Source organism: Eutrema salsugineum, unplaced genomic scaffold, assembly GCF_000478725.1.
Source record: "Eutrema salsugineum unplaced genomic scaffold, Eutsalg1_0 scaffold_5, whole genome shotgun sequence".
Lineage (NCBI taxonomy): Eukaryota > Viridiplantae > Streptophyta > Magnoliopsida > Brassicales > Brassicaceae > Eutrema > Eutrema salsugineum.
In genome coordinates, this window is record NW_006256612.1 from 10,315,519 (window position 1) to 10,336,716 (window position 21,198).

The 21,198-nt window shown below is 36.2% G+C and overlaps 5 protein-coding genes across 5 annotated transcripts; 3 read left to right on the forward strand and 2 right to left on the reverse strand.

Annotated features, from left to right (window-relative positions):
• The first annotated feature begins 1,392 nt into the window (after positions 1-1,392).
• Positions 1,393-5,322, forward strand: LOC18993375 (putative clathrin assembly protein At1g14910). The gene is given in 16 exon segments (XM_006416896.2): positions 1,393-1,632; positions 1,750-1,819; positions 1,905-2,002; positions 2,196-2,334; positions 2,460-2,587; positions 2,677-2,769; positions 2,902-2,952; positions 3,085-3,150; positions 3,246-3,311; positions 3,386-3,466; positions 3,560-3,640; positions 3,732-3,914; positions 4,002-4,080; positions 4,170-4,285; positions 4,379-4,763; positions 4,766-5,322. Coding segments are annotated over 16 exon segments (2,112 nt in total). The 5' UTR covers positions 1,393-1,542; the 3' UTR covers positions 5,152-5,322.
• Positions 5,323-5,755: 433 nt separating this feature from the next.
• On the forward strand, positions 5,756-6,893 carry LOC18993376 (HMG-Y-related protein A). The gene is made up of 2 exons (XM_006416897.2): positions 5,756-5,963; positions 6,048-6,893. Exons 1-2 carry the CDS (start codon positions 5,859-5,861, stop codon positions 6,588-6,590), a joined length of 648 nt encoding a protein of 215 aa, XP_006416960.1. The 5' UTR covers positions 5,756-5,858; the 3' UTR covers positions 6,591-6,893.
• Positions 6,894-7,819: 926 nt separating this feature from the next.
• LOC18993377 (21 kDa protein) lies at positions 7,820-8,786 on the reverse strand. The gene has a single exon (XM_006416898.2). It carries the CDS (start codon positions 8,613-8,615, stop codon positions 8,010-8,012), a length of 606 nt encoding a protein of 201 aa, XP_006416961.1. The 5' UTR covers positions 8,616-8,786; the 3' UTR covers positions 7,820-8,009.
• A 4,531-nt stretch (positions 8,787-13,317) lies between these two features.
• LOC18993378 (protein PLANT CADMIUM RESISTANCE 2) lies at positions 13,318-14,536 on the forward strand. The gene is made up of 4 exons (XM_006416899.2): positions 13,318-13,572; positions 13,785-13,856; positions 13,949-14,161; positions 14,292-14,536. Exons 1-4 carry the CDS (start codon positions 13,485-13,487, stop codon positions 14,372-14,374), a joined length of 456 nt encoding a protein of 151 aa, XP_006416962.1. The 5' UTR covers positions 13,318-13,484; the 3' UTR covers positions 14,375-14,536.
• Positions 14,537-16,265: 1,729 nt separating this feature from the next.
• LOC18993379 (nudix hydrolase 18, mitochondrial) lies at positions 16,266-17,614 on the reverse strand. The gene is made up of 4 exons (XM_006416900.2): positions 17,273-17,614; positions 17,067-17,172; positions 16,879-16,962; positions 16,266-16,783 (listed from the first exon to the last, which is right to left on the reverse strand). The coding sequence occupies exons 1-4, from the start codon at positions 17,341-17,343 to the stop codon at positions 16,511-16,513; spliced, it is 534 nt and encodes a 177-aa protein (XP_006416963.1). The 5' UTR covers positions 17,344-17,614; the 3' UTR covers positions 16,266-16,510.
• Positions 17,615-21,198: the final 3,584 nt, after the last annotated feature.

Sequence of the window (21,198 nt, forward strand, 5' to 3'; positions counted from 1 at the left end):
AGTAAGAGTAATGGTTAACCTTTGGAGCTTGATGGGCTTGTTGGTTCAAGCATCCATAATTGGACTAATCCTGGCCCATAATATACTACTTATTAACTGTAGGATGAGAATATGGCGACATGTGACAGCACATTTCCGCTGATTCGGTAAAGGTTGCATTCATTACGAGTCTGTAATTTCAAACAAACAACCCAACGAATTAAGTAATTAGCCATAGGAGGAAAATATGTTGACAACTACATCCACTGACTTGGTAATGTTATCTTACAACCTCTTTGTAAAACGAGAAATGAATTAAAATTGAATCAACCAATCGGAAATGTCAACGAGAGTATTAATGTAACCAGAGCTGCACCAATATACAACTCTATGACTATGTTTCTGTCACCCACCAGTGTTGGTGGTGTTGCTTTTCCATGACTTCTTTGGTACCCCATAAAAGAAACTTTTGCTTTTGAAGAAGACAACCCCACATTCACTATTGTTATTATTATTGTTTGTATTGATCATGCTATGATCTGTTTACATGTCTAATTAATAGTACAACAGCGAAATATATTATGACATTGAAATAGTGAGTAGAAAGTAAATATTAATGAAATGTTACAGTATCACTTATAAAATTTTAATAGCCTGGTAATGGATTGAGTAAAATCACAACTGAAAGTTAAAAAGTTATGTCTAAATTATCACGGTTTCTAAATTGAACGTGCAACAATATTTAATAGTGTAAATGTGATTGAAAATTATGTGGTACAAATGTACAATGTTGCTCAAGAAACTATTTCAATACACATCGAAGAAGGAACATTAGCTGAAATTTTCACCAAAATTTGTATAGTCTTAATAATGATTATTGATGTCAACGTTTGATATAAGATGGGTTAGTGTAAAGCTGCAATATTAGCACACAAAAAGAAGGTTAAAGAATTAAACAATTTTAGTTTTCGTATAAGTAGTGGAGAGACGTCTATACATCGGCCTATCTATACACATGGCTTTGTGAATGTTGAATTGCTGATCACATAAGAACAGAGGGACAATAGGTTAGTCTTCCTCTGGTTTTTTCCGGACAATGTTAGTCTTCCTCTGGTTTTTTCCGGACAATGTTAGCCTTCCTCTGGTTTTTCCCAGTGATATGCTTTGCGTCTAAATTAATCAAGAATCACTTTTATCATTTCTTTCTGAAAATTACGTACCAATACGTTTAGTACTAAGAAATCAATAATCATAAACATAATTATGAGAATGAAGCTTAAAAAACCGACCTAAAAAGAGAGAAGTATAACAGAATCAGAAGTCAGTTTAATTTTATAATTAAAATCCAAAAATTAGCAAAGAAAAAGGAAACAAATATAACAACATGTGACGAATCCAATTTTTCCCCTCATTTTGCTCCTTCTCTTCCTTGTTTCTTTCTTCTCAGTCTCTCTGTACCTTGGATTTTTCTCAGAGGTTTTCTCGGGGAACAACACATCTGAGAAGAGAAGATTCGAGAGAGAGAGAGAGAGAGAGAGAGAGATCTGATTCGCGTGGCCTCTGATGGGAACGCTTCAGACATGGCGAAGAGCTTATGGAGCTTTAAAGGACACCACCAAAGTCGGCCTTGTCCGAGTCAACAGCGACTACGCCGTTCGTGCCTTTCGATTTTACCTTCAAATTATTCAGCAATCCTATTGAATTTGTTATCATATCCTTCATCCCCGGAAGTTAATCTCTGATAGATTCGATAATTTTACATAATCTCAGGATATAGATGTTGCCATAGTCAAAGCTACTAACCATGTCGAGTGTCCTCCCAAAGACCGGCATCTCAGGAGTAAGTGATTGTTTCCCTCTGTTTTGTTTTTTCTTTTTCAGAAAATTCTGAGATCTTAGTTTTTTTTTTCTGTTAATTGTTGCAGAAATTTTCGTTGCAACATCAGCAACTCGGCCTCGAGCAGATGTTGCTTACTGCATTCACAAGCTTTCCCGGCGATTGCACAAAACCAGAAATTGGACGGTACTGATTTACCCTACGATCTGAACTTCTTAGTGAAATGTGAATGTGCGTTATAGGAGTTGAAATTCTTCAGAGAGTTTTTGTCATCAGATCGATTCTGTTAGTTAGTCGTTGTTTGAAACTGGTGTTTTCAACTTTGTTTCTCGATGATGGTCTATGTATAGCTTTTGGTTATGTTCTTCAAATTCAACAGGTTGCACTAAAAGGACTGCTTGTTTTACACCGGCTTCTAAGGGAGGGTGATCCTACATTTAGAGAAGAGCTATCGAATTTTTCTCAAAAAGGACGCTTCCTGCAACTTTCTAATTTCAAGGATGACTCAAGCACAATCGGTGAGTCCTTACTCCAACCTACCTACATTCATGGGGCTATGTGTTTAGAAGCGAAAACGAGGTTACTTCAAGGCTTCTTCCAGGAGTTAAACGCTGATTGGACATTTGCTATCTGTCTCTCACAGCTTGGGATTGTTCAGCTTGGGTACGCGCTTACGCATTATTTCTCGAGGAACGGCTTCAATGCTTCAGAGTTCTAAAATATGACACTGAAGCTGAACGTCTTCCTAAACTTTCCCCTGGGCAGGAGAAGGTATTAAATCTTGCGTTTACTTGGTTTGACTGCCCTCGCGTGCGTCTTTTCTTCTCTGATGGTATTCGCTTTTGGAAACTGATGGCCAGGGGTATAGCAGAACAAGGGGTATAGATGGTGAAAAACTCTTGGAACAGTTACCAGCATTACAGCAGCTTTTACATCGTCTCATTGGTTGTAAGGTGCTTCTTTCATGTCACATTCCGAGTTTTGCACTATGTTTCTGTTAAGCCATGTAATTCTCCATGGTGACATTGTGTTCGAACAGCCATTTCGGAAAAGATGAACTCATTTTGCTCTATTTTCCTTTTCAGCCAGAAGGCGCTGCTAACCACAATCATATCATACAGTATGCACTCGCTCTGGTACGTTAAACTAAGCGCGGGCAACTTACATGTTTACATGTACCCCTAGTTCCTAGTTCCGTGTCAAATATTTTCTGTCCGAAAAGAACATCTTGAATTAAGTTTTGAGATCGTTTGAAAATTGTATTTCAGGTGCTAAAGGAGAGCTTTAAAGTTTATTGTGCCATCAATGAAGGAATCATCAATCTAGTAGAAAAGGTAGGCCCTATTTTTATATTGTCTCTCAGAGTCTCTCTCTCTCTCTCCATGTGTTGTTTGGTTTTTCCCTGTTTTCATATATGCATATATTGCAGTTTTTTGAAATGCCAAGACAAGATGCCATCAAGGCCCTTGGAATATACAAGCGCGCGGGTGTTCAGGTAATGTTGTTGGGTTATGTTCTCTGCTGGGTCCATTTAGGTTTCAGTTAACAAGGGGGAGTCTACCGATGCAGGCTGGAAACCTTTCTGATTTCTATGAAGTATGCAAAGGATTAGAACTTGCAAGGAATTTCCAGTTTCCAGTTTTAAGAGAGGTATCGTATAAGAACTCATTTGTTACATTTAAATGTGTAATGACATGCATGTTATTTATTGTTACGATATAACTGTGTGTTTGTTTTATCAAGCCTCCGCAATCTTTTCTTACAACTATGGAGGAGTATATGAGAGACGCACCTCAAATGGTGGACGTCTCATCTGGGCCACTGGTATGACTATATTCTCATGTTTATGATCCTGGAGAAACCATACGGTTTTTTTTTTTGTAACTTATTTTCTAAAAACTTTGTCGACATACAGCTTCTGACTTATGGGCCGGATGAGGGGCTTTCTGGTGAAGGTATTGAACCTTCGGATGCAGAACATGAACCATCATTTCCTTCAGATAGTACTATTATTCCCTTTGAAGAGACACAACCTTCTCTCCAACCTCCTGCTTCAGCGGAAACTCCACAGAATATGATTGATACAGATGATCTATTGGTGAGATATGCTTATTACAGATGATCTGGATTTTCGTTTTTATGTGACTGTTGTTCTTCTGTCCCTGACTCTCTTCCTTTTACTCAGGGTCTGAACAATGATGCACCTGATCCATTAGAAATCCTGGACCAAAATGCACTTGCTTTGGCATTGGTTTCTACTGATGGTGAGCTTCTTAGACTACATACTGGAGCGCTAAGTTTGCCTTTTCTTGTTTGTCTTTGGTCGCATTTTTGAGTTTGCTTCTGTTTCCAGTTGAATCGTCGATGTTTGGTTTTGGTCAAGCAAGAGCCTTGGATCCGTCAGGATGGGAGCTTGCGTTGGTCACAACACCTAGCAATGATATAACCGCAGCCACGGAGAGGCAATTGGTAAGACGTATTCTTTAGTTTTCAAAATGGCATGCACAAAATAATCGCCATTTTCCTGTTATAACCATTTTTGTCGTCTGCAACAAATGCTAGGCGGGTGGTTTAGACACGCTCACCCTGAACAGCTTATATGAGGATGGAGCCTTCAGAGCTGCCCAACCTTACGGCGATCCAGCTCCCAATCCATTCGAGGCCCAAGACCCATTTGCATTTTCTGACAACGTTGTACCACCTTCAGCCGAAAGCAACCCATTTGGTCCCTACCACCAGCCAACCTATCAGCAACATCTTGAGGTTGCACCAACAAGCGCTGCAAATCCTTTTGGTGATTTTGGGGAATTTCCAGCACTCCCGGTTTCAGAACTCCAGATCTCCACCGGTTTTGTGGAATTTCCAGTAGTAGCGGTTTCAGAACCGCAAAAGACCACCGGTTTTGTGGAATTTCCAGCACCGACTGTTTCAGAACCGCAAAAGACCACCGGTTTGGGGAATTTCCATCACTCACGGTTTTAGAACCGCAAAAGACCACCCGTTTTGGGGAATTTCCAACACTCGCGGTTCCAGAACCGCCAAAGACCACCGATTTTGGGGAATTTCCAACACTGACGGTTTCAGAACCACAAATGACCACCGGTTTTGGGGAACTTCCAACACTTGCGGTTCCAGAACCCCAATTCCCCACCGGTTTTGGGGAATTTCCAGTAGTCGCGGTTTCAGAACCGCAAAAGACCATCGGTTTTGGAGAATCTACCATAGTCACGGTTTCAGAAGCCCAAAAACCAACCGGTTTTGGGGAGTTCTCGGCTAATGCAGGTATTCCGCAGCAGCATAACAGCAACCCTTTCGGCGACACTGGAGTCTTGTGATCGCATTCGCATCATCATAAATGCGTCATCGTCTTAAATGATTCTATTGATTTTGAGTTATAGAATGTGTAGAGTAAGACCCTTCCTGGGTGAATATATAAATGTAAAATTGTTTTTCTCTTTGGTGGGAAAGAAAGAAAGAAATAAAGTATTTGCGGTGCATTTTTACCAGTTTTTGTATCATTTTGAATGTGATTTGCTAAACGTCTATATGACGGAGCCTGATAGTCTCATTTGTCCTTTTTGTGTGTGTAGTACTAGTAAACCAGTTAGACTACGCCACGTAGGATTTCCGACGAGCGTAAACACCAAATTATTGGCCAATACCCAATTCTTGTCTCGATGTGTAAATATAGTCCCGTGTAAATAACATGCAATTAGGGGTCATTACGTCATTTCGTTTAAAGGTCAGAAGTCATACACTTTTGTCCACGTCAGTAATCCTGCAGGAGAATGTGTTATATACTCACAGCCGTTGGATTCGTCCATATTGTTGAATACCCCAACCGTCCGATCACTCGACGACTTAAATAATCGGATTTTTTTTTATTTATTCATCAATTTTTTTTTGTTCTTGAATTCTGATGATGATGAGGAAAACCACTTTCCCAATTGTTTTTTAAAATCCCCTCCGAACACAGATTCCTTCCTTCACCACGCCACACTTCTCTCTCTCTTCCTCACACAGTCTCTCTCCAAGTTCACACATGGCCTTCGATCTTCACCATGGCTCAGCGACGGATCAGCAGCTTTCATCAGAATTTCAGAGTCCGCCTCAACAGCCACCGATTACTCTCCCGCCTTATCCTCAGGTAATAAATCCATGGAATCTTGCGAACTCTCTCAGATTCTCACACTTATATTCTGAATTTACATATAATGCCTTTTGCGTATAGATGATAATGGAAGCAATCGAGTCCCTGAACGACAAGAACGGCTCCAACAAAACGACGATCGCAAAGCACATCGAGTCAACTCAGCAGACCTTACCGCCGTCTCACTCGACACTGCTCAGCTTCCATCTCAACCAGATGAAGAAGACCGGTCAGCTTCTCATGGTGAAAAACAATTACATGAAACCAGATCCAGATGCTCCTCCCAAACGCGGTCGCGGCCGTCCTCCCAAGCAGAAAACCCAGACAGAATCTGCCGTCGCTGCTGCCACCGTCACTGAAACAACCGTCGCCGCAGATCCGCCTAGATCTCGAGGTCGTCCACCGAAGCCGAGAGATCCGTCGATTCAGCCCGAGGAGAAGATCGCCAGCGGATCTGGAAGACCACGTGGACGACCACCGAAGAGATCCAAAACAGATTCGGAGACGGTTTCAGATGCTGCTGCGGCGGCGCCGGAACCAGCAGCTCAGTCGACCGGTGAGCGTAGAGGACGTGGGAGACCGCCGAAGGTGAAGACGAATGTGGTTGCGCCGGTTGGGTGTTGAATTCTTTTTGGGGATTTTGCAACTCTCAAAAGCTTTACTTACTAAAAATGGAATCTTTTAGAGAGAAAGAGAGTGCGCCTTAGCTTAAGTAGATTTAGTTTAGTTCCTTTTGCTATTTGATTGTAAAATTTATATCTTCTATTTCTGACTAGTCTTGTGTGTTGTTGTTTAGTCCTTTTGAGGATTTAGTCCTTTCAGAGACTGAAATATTAAGTGTATTGTGATTTTTGCATGTTTTCTGTAAACTTTAGTTCTCTCCTTTGTAGTTTGAACAAAGCGCTTCTTTAATTTCATCATCGGTTTGCCGCTTTAGGCTCATTATAATCGTCTTTTTTTGTTTGTCTTTTTTTGTTTATCTTTTCATCAAATCTTTAACACTGATATGTGCTGCATTTACGAGAAGAGTGAATCGCTGGCTGTGGAAATCAGCGCGGGGTTGAAAACTTTAAACGGGATTCAAACTTAAAAAGTTTTGTGACCTTAAATGGATTGTAATCAAAATTATCAAATGGAATTGAAATATAAACTATATGATTGGAGTTTGCAAGCTTTTTGGTCTTTTGTTGATAAGCTTATACTCTTACAGTAAATCAGCAAACTTAGTACATACTATCTTTTTTAACGTATTCTCGATGCAAATTAAATGGAGATTCTAGCATGATGTCACCGTCCAATGAAGAATAAGAGGAGAGCAAAGCGCCATTGGCGCGCGAAGCGCATGCGGAGCAGGCACGGAGAAAAATCGAAACGCGAATGATGCTTGTTCTAAAACCATCAATATTCTATCTAATTATGCATATAAAACACAAATAATTGTATCAAATGATTCATACCTAAGAAAATTTCACAACTGTAATTGGTTACTATTATTCGGCACAGGTCATAATAACAAAAACAAAAACACAGTGCGAATTTGTATATTGGCATATCCGTGAACAAAATGGACCAGACCATGTTTTCATAAAAGATATGAGTGGGGCCACAAATAGACAAACTTAGTGGTCAGACTCAGTCACGGTTAGATGTTCTAAACTTCTAATCATCGATCACGGGTTTCATTTCCCGATAGATATGTCAAAATTTCATCCCTATCATCATATCCAACTTTATCAAAACCCAACTAATCGGGTTTATTCTAGTGTATTCATACTTTTCATCAAAACTATCTATAATTTATCTGTTTATCTCCATCATTCATGTAATACACCGATATAAACACATACGACATCTACTAATAGTCTAATACAATCAAACTTAGCTTAATGCAACACACAAACTCAGAGTTCCAACTCAGTAAACTCGATCGATTTCAGAGCCTCGAATACACACGAAAACCTATAAGCACACTGATTACATATCATAGTTATATATGTACAACAGTACAAGTATTTGTAGCTTCATTTAAAGGCCTAGCTAGTGCTAGGCTCCATTATTGGCGTATGTGTTAACGAGAGCAAGCGCATTACTCGTGAACCTCTTTACGTCGGCGACTCTCTCGCAAACCGCCGTTTTCGTCTCTCCGTCTTCCATCTGCTCCGTGATCCCATCAGTACACGTCTCCTCGTCCGTCAACGCCGCGCTCATCCACGTCTGCACGTTACTCATCTGAAACTCAAACGCCGGAGCTCCGGGACGACGGTGGTTCATCTCTCGGAGCTGGCGTAAGGAACCACGCATCTGCTCCACGGCGTCTCCCACGTTGGAAACGCAGTCGTGGACGGCGGCGGAGGCGGCGGCGCGTGAGAGCTTCGAGAGGTATGCCGCCGTGTATTTTGCGCGGGAGAGAGAAACGCCGATTGCGAGCTTAGCAAGCCTCGCCGGATTATCTTGTACGGCGGTGGCGTAGCCAGATAATGACGTGAAACAGACTTCCGGGTAGAGCGTGGCGTTGCAGCTCGTGCGGATGAAATCTAGATCGTTGGCTGTTGTTGGTGTCGGAGGGAATCGGACGGCTGAGATTGTCCGGAAAATGAAGAGTAAGGTGGCTAAGTGAAGAAACGTCGTCGTGTTAAGCTGCCTTCCCATCTTCTTTTAAGACTAGCTCTGCTTTTGTTTTGCGGTTTTTGGGAGTTTACATGGAAGAAGATTCTTGGGTTTATGTAGGCACTGAGAGTGGAGAGATTTGACATGTTTACCCATATAATGCTCATTATAATCACATTATTGCCACTAATCATTTTGTCTGGTGTATTTTAATCATGGTTGGTGTGTAGATTAAGGCTTGGTAGTTTCAACTCTTAGCCGTACCTTAAAAGAAATCGCCTGCTTTATGTTTTTAGTATATAATGAGAGATATTTTTGTGTGTGTAGTTATCTCTTACATATTAAACTTTTATTAGTTTCGATTTTAATTAAAATTATAACACTTCAGGCAGTGCCATGGTGATAACAAAAATCTAGGGATATGGCGTTAATTCACTTGTTCCTTCTTTGAGATTCGATTTATACCCAAAATTTTAACTGGCTACTCAAAATAGTATCATATTTAAATCCTAAACAAACTACTCGATAGCTTATATTCACAAGTTTTCTATTTAGCATGTGAGTAATAAACACGGTTGTTATATAGCCTTTTCAATAAAACTGTGGTTAGCAAGTGAGATTTTGGAAGAACATAATCAGTTGCAATCTCGACCACGAAAGAATCGTACGGTGAATTTTATGATGATAGTATACTCGCCAAATAGGGATGGACTGTGTGGAGATTCGCCTACCCTCATTGTTTCTGTCATATACATCCCAAGAACTCATCCGTGAAGAAAATATCCGCACGCGTAATAATTGACATTCTAATTAGTTTCTTAAAATGGTCCACTTAATTAATATAATGTCCTAAGCTTTTTTGTACTATTCGTACTTTTCATGATCCCAAGAGCTATCGATTCGATAATTAGAACTTAAATAATTAATTTAAGACTGTTGGCACTATATACTTTTTTGTGTGCCGTTTTATCAAATGTACAGGAATGACGAAAATAGATGATGCCTTATTGCCATGATCGTTTTAGCAAGTGATCCACACTATGCTTCTTAAGAAGAAAAGTCCACTTAAAATGCCACTTTCGGAAAAAAGAGTGTGTATACAATATAGTGGGGAGGTAGCCGACTTGATGTTATTATATATTATACTATATGATTTGATTGTTGGTATATTATTATACCATCACGGCGTATACTACTACCCTTTTTTGAGTAACAAATTAGTAAGGTGATAAAAAGAGGGTATTTAAGAAAATGATGGTAAATAAAATAGTACATAGTTGGTGGTATGCTGGCGGTAAAAACTTTGTACCACCATTAGTTTGACACCTCTCTTTCAAATACACCATCTCTAATTCTCTAGTGGTTCGCTGGTTCTTGTACTAATCTTTTTTTCATTCTCTCTAAATATCTCGTAAAAATTTCTGCTAAGCTTCACCCCAAAAAAACAAATTTGTTAACAACATTTGAGCCCGAAATATTTATATAGGCCTATTCCTCCAAGGCCCATTAGCATCAACACTTATATATATGGGAGCAAAGGCTCACTGTCTCATCTCGATGCATTTGCATCCCCCAATTTAACTGATGATTATTGTGATGTCTGTTCATGTTTACGTCCGAAAGACAGTAAAATAACACATCTTTACTTTCCCTTTAACAAATGTTTTTTTTAGATTGCTGTTAAGAATTTGAAAAATAATAATTTGGATGTTCTTGGACACTTTTATTCCTAAACGAGTGCCTTAATGATCTTTCTCTTTATTCTCTTTTTAAGGAAAAGGTTTCAAATTTAGCGAACAAGATTCCACGTTTAAATAAGAAACATCTCATCATTCATAATGAAGTTTAACATTGTACTTAGATGATGATGTTTATCTATTATTTATCATTTTCCATGGTTATTATATAATGCATTATAATTCTTTTCAGTCATGCTTTGATTACTTTACTAAGCCATTTTCTTTGTTTTTAGATTGTGTTAATAAAGGTGATATTAACTTCGAACATATGCCCAATATACAGATCTGACTACTGTGGACCAAATTTTAAGTTGGGCTTATAAACATATAGCATAGATACACCAAAACTAATTTGAATAAATAGATCATCAGCCTTGTATACTACTAAAGTATTTCATAACGAAAAACAAGTTGGAAAATTATCGAATAAAAAACATCTAACATTTCAAATGGCGGCTCTTCCTGATTTTAAAATTTGCCATTTTATATTTTTCGTCATATTTATATAAAAAAAATTATTCTATCATTACTCAGTTGTATATTGGTAATGTTAATTTATTATCGATGATGGTTCATCATTCTAATTATTCTATTTATTTTCCTCGTCGTAACGACTTGGAATCTTTAATATAGTCTACATGCTAAGGACGACTTGATCAACATACCTCCCAGTCAACACGCTGTTTCTAATTGCGGATAGCCACCCATAAAGACAAAGCGACCAATGAGCTCGCACATCATATATATATGGGTCCATCTTTAATAACGATTGACGATGATACATGCACTTCCCTTCCCTTGTTTCGTATCGACTGTTAATTTAACTCGTCTACTTACAAATTCACATGCGTTTAATGTCCACACACAACTCACACATTTTTAAAAAAATTTCAGCTTGCGGTATGAGTGGTGCGTTGTATGTTGTACCATCGTGCTTCACGGGTCGTGGATGCATTTATAGATGTACTCATGCTTTTACCCAACCAAACGAGAAACCAATATAATCTTAAGGGTATCAATGTGGAGATTGTCTCAAACATTTCTTTTGTGAGCTTCGTGTCTTAACCCAAGCCTATTGATAGCTCGACAATTTGGGGTTTCGATGTCACCCTCGGTATTACTCCTTATTTATTAAGGCTTTAATATATACATGTTTATTAATCCTTATTAAATTTCATTTTTTGTTTAAAAAGAGTGTCATTTTGCATTTTCAATGTAATTTTTTACTCTTATTTCCTGTTTTATCCCTCATTTAAAGATAATAGTCTTTGTAATTAAATGTTATAAAAGTATATTAATTAGGGGTATATTTGTATATTTTTTTAATTTCTTAATCTATGTAAAATGTGTTAGAATGACACTTATTATGAAACGGAGGGAGTACAACAATGTCTAGTATTTTTATCGCTTTGCTGAGCTTAAAACTCTGTTTTAATATCGCAACTACGTATTAGGAAGGTATGTAGGAAGGTATGGAAACGTTGAATGTTAAAATGGCGGCGTTGCAATGGGTGGCCCGGTTTTAGAGGGAGGGCGGCATGATGAGATAAATTATACTCCACACGTATAACCTTATCTTTTATTTTCCTGTCTTTTGAATTTTCTTTGAGTATAATAATATTGTTTTCTTGAAAATAATGAGATTATTCGGGTTTGGTTTGTTTCTCCCTTGTTTATTTCCCCCTCGGCTCTTGTGTAATTTGGCTGTACAAGTTTTGTTTAATTCTTCGTCATGCATTTATGACTTTGTTATAACATGAGTCGTGAAATTGGTTAAACTTTGGCAAAAAATTGAGAATATAGGACAAACAATGAATGTTTCAAGAATTTATTAACCTTTTGAATAATGTATATAGTTGGGACTTGGGATCTATATACATGTTCGTTTTGCTATTTAGTAATATATAGAAAAATTAGGAAATGTATATGCAAAATGATTGGCGGGGACCTGGAAATAATAATTATTAACATGTTTAATCAATAAATAAAAAACTATATTAACATCAGATAAAATATCTTTTTAAAAATATTCGGTCAAGGATATGATCATACGACAATAGGAATAGTCACTTGCGTGCCATTAGACATCTTCGATATGCTTTCGTCGTGTCTTAGATAATATTGGTACTATAGACTTCAATTACTTCTGTTGACTTTAACCTATTTAAAATTATGTTCCTACTTCTATAATTTACACAGTTTTGTTAATGCAAATTCTAATAATTCTACTGCATAATTTTTGTACTTTTTTATCCAATCTAATTTCACTAGTTCTAACGTCCAATTAAAAAGGCCCAGTTTTTATTTATTTATTTTAGAGTCAGGTATGTAGGATTTTCTTAACATATTTGGATTTTAATATAGTTAAGATTATCCAATGAATATTTCATGGGGAAATTTATATTAAAAATTTTTAAAAGAGAGACTTAGTTAATTTTTAGCAAAAAAAAAAAACTAATAAAAGAACTATCAATTAGAAAAGTCAGTTTCATTTCAGAAAAGAAAAAATCAAATTTATTTTTATCACTCTGAATTAGTAAAACATATATTTACTTTAACCATTTTGAAAAGTCTTCTGCTTTGTTTATCGTAATGGTGTTGACTGTTCAAATGAAAGACTTAAAATAATATAATAGAAAAAGTGACTGATTTAGAAGAAGTTTAGAGTCATAATTATCATTCTAACTCCATGTATCTACAGTATTAAATATAAAAAATGACGTTTTTAGCAGTGTTTATTGTCTGTATAAAAGTTTTTTTTTTAAATGATTATTTTAGAAGAAGTTTAGGTCATATCATTGTAAGTCTCCATATGTAGTGCTACATGTCTACATCTAACAAATATTTTTTTTTGGGTGAAATTATGAAAAATATCGTTATTATAATGAGTCATCCATTAAAAAAATAGATTCCTTAAAAAAACTTAAAAAGAAAAGATAAAAGTCAATGAAAATACTAAGTAATGGCGATGGCCACTCTCAAGATAAGAAACTTAAATTATGGTTTAAAATAGTTTGAGGTTATTGACGCGTTAAGAAAAATAATGGAATTAATGGCCTTATAAATACAAGCATCATTTTTCGTGTTTGATACAAGACCTTAAACACATTCTAGTGTTTTCTGTTCAAAGGTTAGACTCTGTCTCTCTGTCTCTCTCTCCCTCCCTGTCTCGATGGAAGCTCAGCGCTTTCATGACAAGCCTCAAGCTGAAGGAGAATGGTCTACAGGCTTCTGTGATTGCTTCTCCGACTGCAAAAACTGTAATAAAATAAACTCCATTCTTATTTTTCATTTATCTGATTTTACACTTATCGTTGTACGTATATATATATAATATTATGGTTGTTCTCAATATACAAGTAGTTATGATTTTACCTATTTTTTCTTTATCACTTGATACTTTTTTTTTTATGAAAAAAAAAAGGATCGACGAGAAAACTTCTAACTTATCATGCAATAAATGAATGGACAGGTTGTATCACATGCTGGTGTCCATGTATTACATTTGGCCAAGTCGCTGAGATTGTAGATCAAGGAGCGACCAGTAAGTTTTACTTATGCTAAATAAGTGAGAATAATTGTCAATTAAGTTATAACGAGGCTAGCGATCAATAATTTTCGGCTTGGAAATTGCAGCGTGCGGTACGGGTGGAGCAATATACGCGTTGTTAAGTGCAGTAACGGGTTGTGCATGTATCTACTCGTGTTTCTATCGTGGAAAGATGAGAGCTCAATACAACATTGGAGGTAGTCATTGTGGAGACTGCCTTCAACATTTCTTCTGCGAGCTCTGTGCTCTCACCCAAGAATACCGTGAACTCAAGAACCGCGGTTTCGACATGACTCTTGGTATTTATACCTTTTTATACCGGGATTTTTCCATTTTAAAAAGAGAGAGAAAAAAGACAACCATTTGTTTACTTATTGTAATTCTCAAAACATTGACATTTGTTTTTAAAAATCATTTTGGTATTTTTAGGATGGGCGGGGAACGTACAGAGGCAGCAGAACCAAGGTGTGGCGATGGGTGCTCCAGCCTTCCAAGGCGGCATGACCCGCTAAGATTTGTTTCTTTTATGTATTTCAATTAGTCATGTAATAAGAAACAAGGTTTAATCCTCTGTTTTGTATAATATTTATTATGCTTGTTAATGATGAAAGTGATTGATTGTATATTAATATTTGGTCAAGGATGAGGTTTGGACTAGTCAATTTGGTTTGGTATATGTTTTTTTTTTCTTTTAAGTTTATGTTTATTTTCTTATCTGGATATACCAAGAGCTGGTTAATGCTACACCAAATAAACGATTACATGTGGGTGTTAAGATTGAGAATTAAGTAAGAGCTGGTTGATACTACACCTGTTCAATATGGATGATATATTGATATAGATGATGATGTCACATGCTCATTTAGGGATGGATACTTGAGTTCTTTTTTACATCAGATTTGGTTTAGTTTCAGTTCAGTTCGGCTATGGATAAACTTTAACAGGAGTTTTATCAGTTAAGTTTAATTCAGTTTGGACTCGGTTCAATTTGGTTGGTTCGATTTGGTTCAAATGCTCGTCGTCGAGTTTAACTAAATTGTATAACATAAAGAAAGAGGATGGGGGGGAGGGGGGAATGGGGTCGGTGCCACATGAAACGTGTGCTTCCCCATTGGGCTTATATTGGGCTCGAAGGTATAAATTTGAGCCTTTATTGGGCTTTATATCAAAGGTTTGGATTTGTTGTTAATTTTGTGATTTAGCCATTCGGGACGGGCCATGGCAACCCGAAATTTAAGAGTTTTTCAACGATTTACCAATTGTGATTTTAAGAAATCACGATTGGTGATAAACTAAACTCCTTTCTGATAAGCTAAACTCATTTCAACTACAAAGAGACAACATAAATGACGAGAAAAATATTCTAGGATACGTTAAATCCTATAAAGGGATTGGGTCTGTATATTGAGAAAGATCAAATTAGACTGCGACGGCAAAAACAATATGTTGCTAAAATTTTCGTAATTATTACTACTACTAATACTGATAACTTTTATGCGTTTTTGGCAACTTTTACAACATGTTTTTTTGTTTTCCAAAAATTTGCTTGTTTGGTAAGATATAATGAGAAACAATTTTTTATGCAGACAAACCCGGCCTATTGCGCCCAAAAAACAATTTTTACAAATTCCCTAAGTTGTAATTTGGTACAGTCGTACGCGACTGTGACCAACCCGAAATATATTGAGATTGAATAGTAGACCGAACCGAGTTGTTTTTGTATGATTAGTAAGGTGTCAACAAAGAAAAATGGACCCAAACGGTCGAATTTTCGTTTGATTCTAAAAATCAAATACTACAAAGTTTAATCATTTCGTATTAGCAGAAGTTGATCGTCATTCACATACTGTAGATGGCGTGTTCCAGCGGATGACATTTTTCTATGTACCGATAAAGTGGATGACATTTATTCTGTGTACCGACAAAGTGGATGACATTTAAGACGTGGAACATTCGAGTATTCCACATTTGATAATAGTGATAAAATCGCTGTCAACTCAACGATTTATAATTATTTTCAATTTTTTTTTTCAATTTTCACTGAATTAGGTGAGGAATACTAATCAATATTATTGGCTGATGACACTTTAAAGTTGTTGGTTCTTCTATCAACAAATGTGAACGGAAGGAAGTTTTCTAAAAGCTAAATGACTCAGCAAGTCCCTAAGCTTATCACGTGTAATCCATCACCATCATCAATGATGTCACCAATTATGATCTTAATATTAGACAAGAGGGAGTATATTCTGCTGTCAACAAGTAGAGTTAAATTTGAACTAAAATGTCTTTAGTGATGTAATTCTGAGAAATTATTTCTGGATATTATTGTCTTTATTAATTTTATTTAGATCATATATTCATTGTCAAATGATTATAATCTGATAGGAAGATGGGGAGAGATACAGAGAGAAGAAACATAACTATACAATTTTTTGTTTGCATCCCTGATTTTCATCTTCTTCCTCTCATCCTAAGCAGTTGCACAAGGATTATAACAACAATCACAAAACATTAGTCTTTGGAAACTAATCCCCACGTTTCTTATCGGTCGAGTTCACATGAAGTAGTCTTGCTATGGCGTAAGATGATGTTATTTACAAAGATCAGACTAAAAGTGATCAAGAGCACGTCTCAGATTTGTTTTCTTGTCAGAAGATAGAGACCAATGGAATGGTCTTGTCTTCTTCCATAGGCTTAGTTGATGTTGATGAAGAAAGCCTGTGGACCAAAACATCTAACGCTTCCTTCATCCACCAATCTCTACAAGCTTCTCTTGCTTCATCTACTTTCATCCACATTCTTTGCCTAAGATGTTGTTCAGGCCAAAGATCAAGCTCTTCTGTCACAAGCATTGGGAACATTAATCCTTCATAGAATGTTCCTCTGCTTTTGCTCAAGAAATCCCATTTTCCAAGTTGTCTCTGCTCAAATGTCAGCGCAGATGCTTTAATTTAGATGATCAATCCATGTAAAACAAGCCCCAAAATGAAAACCATGTGATCGGTTTCAAATTTACCTCAACGTTTCCCATAACTCCAGCTTCTTCCAGAGATTCTCTTGAAGCAGCTTCTTCTACAGATTCATCAAGCTCCCAACCACCCTGACATTATTCAAATCAATTACAGAGCAAAAAGTTAATACCAAAAGTTAAGAGTTTTTTTTTTTTGGTTTCTTTGTTCTTGTTGGGGGTAAAAAAGTTAGTACCTTTGGGAACATCAGAGCGTGACCCTTCTGTGATGAGATGACCAAAACTTCAAAATCGTCGCTGATTGTGCCATCGCTCGAAATTTTGAGCCTATACGGAATACACCTGCAAATCTCCCCCAAATTTTCCAAATTTAGAAACTTTGATCATACAGAGATCAAATCCTAACATTGGTGTATTTATATGATCAGATCTATCTACATACCCGACGACTTGACGGCGTCCCTTGTTGTATCTTTGGAATTGACGACCCGTACGAGAGACCACACACACCATTTTTTACAAAACAGAGGACTAGAAGAATCTGAAGATTTGTATAAAAGAAGAGTGATCACGTACGGTTTTGTTTAGACGGCTAATCCGGAAGATGAATCTCGAAAAGAAAAGAAGAAGGCACGAATGTTTTGCCGGTTTGTAGATCCAAGTTACAAAATTGTTTTGAGGGTTTATAAGAAAAGAGTGGATAGGAATTATCAAGTTATGATGATAGGTGAGTGAGGAACAGAATGAGATGAGACAAAAAGCGTTGTCTCTGCCTCTTGTGGCTTTTTCTTTTATAGAAAAACGGCCGCTTTATCTTTATCTTTGTTTATTTGGTAATTTTAATTAAGTTTACCTTGTTGAGGTTTATCATAGAGCTACAATTTGTATATTTTACCTTGGCGTGGTAGATGCGTGTAAGTGTGGATATAGTGAAATCATTATTGAAGTCAAAATTATGAATGGTAAATTATGTTTGTTCATTTTTTAAAAAAAATATTTAAATTAAGTCTGTTCATTTCATCAACTTTTCCTATAACAATGCGAGGGAAGCAGTTGAACAACATCCCAACTCCAAATACATAATTTTTTTTTTACTATAAATAACATTAAGGCCTATATTCTTAGAAAAAAACATTTCTTTGAAACAGCTCACATCTCTATATAAAATCATCGTTTTAAAAAACAAAAAAAATCACATGCGAGATACAAGTGATACTGAAAATGATAACCATACATAATGTTTTAATAAAAAGATAAATGGGTGATGAAAAAAAACCTTTCAGAATTGATGATTCACCATTCTAATTTCTACATATGGCGGATATAGATTTGTTAGTGACTTAGTGTAGGTCCAGTATATCTGGCTTACTTTTACAATTTTCTACATTTGAAATCAGGTATAAGAAAATGAGTAAATATTGGGAGATCAGTGAGATGACCATACCGATATTATGGAAATCATAAAGATCAAGAAATATCCAGAAGATTATGAAGATCTTAGTTTAGGAAATTTACCTTTATCTCTAAATATATTATTTACATTTATGTTTATCTTAAATTATGAAATTTAGATCTCTTATCTTTATATAAGAGAAGACACTTGTAATATTATTCTCATGAGAGTCTAATATAATTCTTCTTAAAATAATTTTGTGTTCTTACTCTCATTAATTTATCAGTAAATGAATGTGAATAACCAAAAAAATTTCTGTTGACGCATATCAATATGGCAATGTTCTAATAGACGTGAAGTTCAACAATATGAAATTCACAATTGCTGAGGGGCTGTGGGCAAGCTTGGCCTTGATTAACTCCACGACCCCTCATCTCCTTCGATCTGAGAGCGACCCCTTTGAATGGAAGCAACCATTCTCAAGGGCCCTCTTACAACCCATATGGCTTACGCGATCTGCTCCCCTTTCCCTCTGAAGGTACCTTCCGGAGGTTTCAGAAAGATGGAGTTCCCTCTTTCTTTGCGCCGGAAACAGAGTGTTGTGCTATCTTAGCATTAGAGCTAGCTGATAAAAAAAAAGGGGAAAAAACATTGAAGGGAGGGAGAGAGAGAGAAAGAGATAACGGATGATGAACAAAAGTCGCTATCCAGACGCGGCTCGCTTATGTTTACACGGAGGGACGACGCCACGTGCGTCAAGCCCCACCTTCCTACGACATGTTTTGATCGCAATCGCTCTTTTCCCACGTAAGCGTCTGAGTCTGTGTCCATGGAACATAGCCCATGGAAAAGAGATATACCATGCATCGACAATGGATCAATGTTAGTTTTCAGTTTTTCACTAGCTTCGTGTGATATTATGGTTCGTTATATAATCTGAAGATCAGAATTCAACGATTTTAGTTATGTTTGTGTGTCATTGTACCTAGATGCATCAAGGTTCAACGATTTTTAGTTATGTTTATTCAGAATTATCAAATATCAAAATAGGTGTGGATACAAGTTCTCATTATTGTTTCCACTTTTCAGCCACTCTTTTAGAAATTTTCATCCAAAAACTATTCACCAGCACACAAGTTTATTTAGGGGTTTGAGTGATCAACTTCTCTTTAAATACGATAATTCACCAAAAATGGCACATGCTATTTTATCATATGTAATGCTTAAACCCGATAGGCTAGTTCAACGACGTATAGGTCAAATTGATAGTTCCATTAGGCCGTTCCAGATTCAAGACTTTCGAAATTTTGCTCGTGCGTAACCAACATCAATTGATTCTAGTTTATTTTCTAACCTTTTAAAGAAGTTCAGATAACAAAGATGATTTCTTACAAAAACAATTGAAAAAAGTCCATAATTCTATACGTCAAAAAGTAAATTCCGATTAAAACAGAAGGTAAACACGACCACACGAGGCTATCTTATGATTCTATAAATTGAAACAATAACATGCTTATTATCATCCATTATTGTTTAATACAGTATTAAGAATCCTTAATGATTAATTATCCTGAAGGATCCTACTACTAAATCAATAAATCTTGATACATAATTAACTTTGTTTGTAAAATAAAGAATACTAATATAAGGGTAGAGTAGTTAAATGTTTGAACATCCTCCAACATGAATTGGGATTATGTAGCAACCATAACTAAAAATATAATAAGAAATGGTGAAGTGAGATTCAGTTTCTGATACTGCCGGTGAGGTTGGTCGCGCTTAAACCATGTGCACTCATGGACTGTCCCTAGACAAGTGTGGGGCAATTTTGTTGGATCAACCAAACTTTTAATTGACAATTATTTTTACAATTATTACAACATTCGAAGCGATCTGGTAGAGTCAACATTTTTGTTTTCTTTTTGTTCCACTAAGGCAAGTTAATATCCATGACTCACTTCTCCAAAAGAGAACTACCAGTTACAAAATATATTACATACTTCGATATTATTAAGTTCTTCTTTGTTGTTGCTAAATTAGGCTTAGAGGGTATTATGTTGATATGCATGTGAGGATTACATAGCTATATATGATCCATGGATCAGAATTCAGACATTGCTAAAGTTTGAGAATAACAAATCATAAAACTGAAAACGTTGTGGATAAAATAGATGTGATAACAGATAATCCAAGCACACCACCACATAAAAACAATGGGAATATAATATGACACCCAAGATTCTTATTCCCAACGCAAAAGTTAAGCAACGACTAGTAAATAAAAGTGTCTGAGCATTTCCAAGAAAATTAACGTCCAGTGATTTGAATGATGTGATTTCACAATTATTTTACTCAACATTTCGATGAAATCATTTCAAATTCTTCCGAAGAAGCTAGATTCCTCACAATTCCCATGCGGCCATGCCACTGTATTAGACCAAACAAGAGAAGGTAAGAAAACTCTCGATGTCAACCTCGCGAGCCGCATTGTTCTGAAAATTCTGATTACAACTTTGAAATTTCTTTTGTTGCTCTCTTGTTTTGACGAATAAATACTTTAAAAAATCGTTTAATTGTTTTGGGTTTTCTATGCTACAAAGGGAGATATACGTACTTATACAATGAATATAAAAGTTGTAATAATTTTTGAAACCTGGAGATGTGTCTAATAAAATATTAAATTTTAGTATTTTTGTTTTTTACACCGACAAGATTTTTGATATATGAATAATATGAAATCATTTTTCGAAAAATAACAAAGCAAATTGTGTTTAATACCATGGTTCTTTCACATTTTTGTGACCATATTTTAGATCGGTTCTTACGCTATCTTAAATAATAATACTAGCAAATTTCTAATAGTTTCATACAATTACAAACAGTTTTTGAAATATAAAACGTGACCTTGGTACAAATTTATTTGGAAATAATTTTGTCCGAATAATTTATTGTTGTTAATATTTTTTTTTTAATAA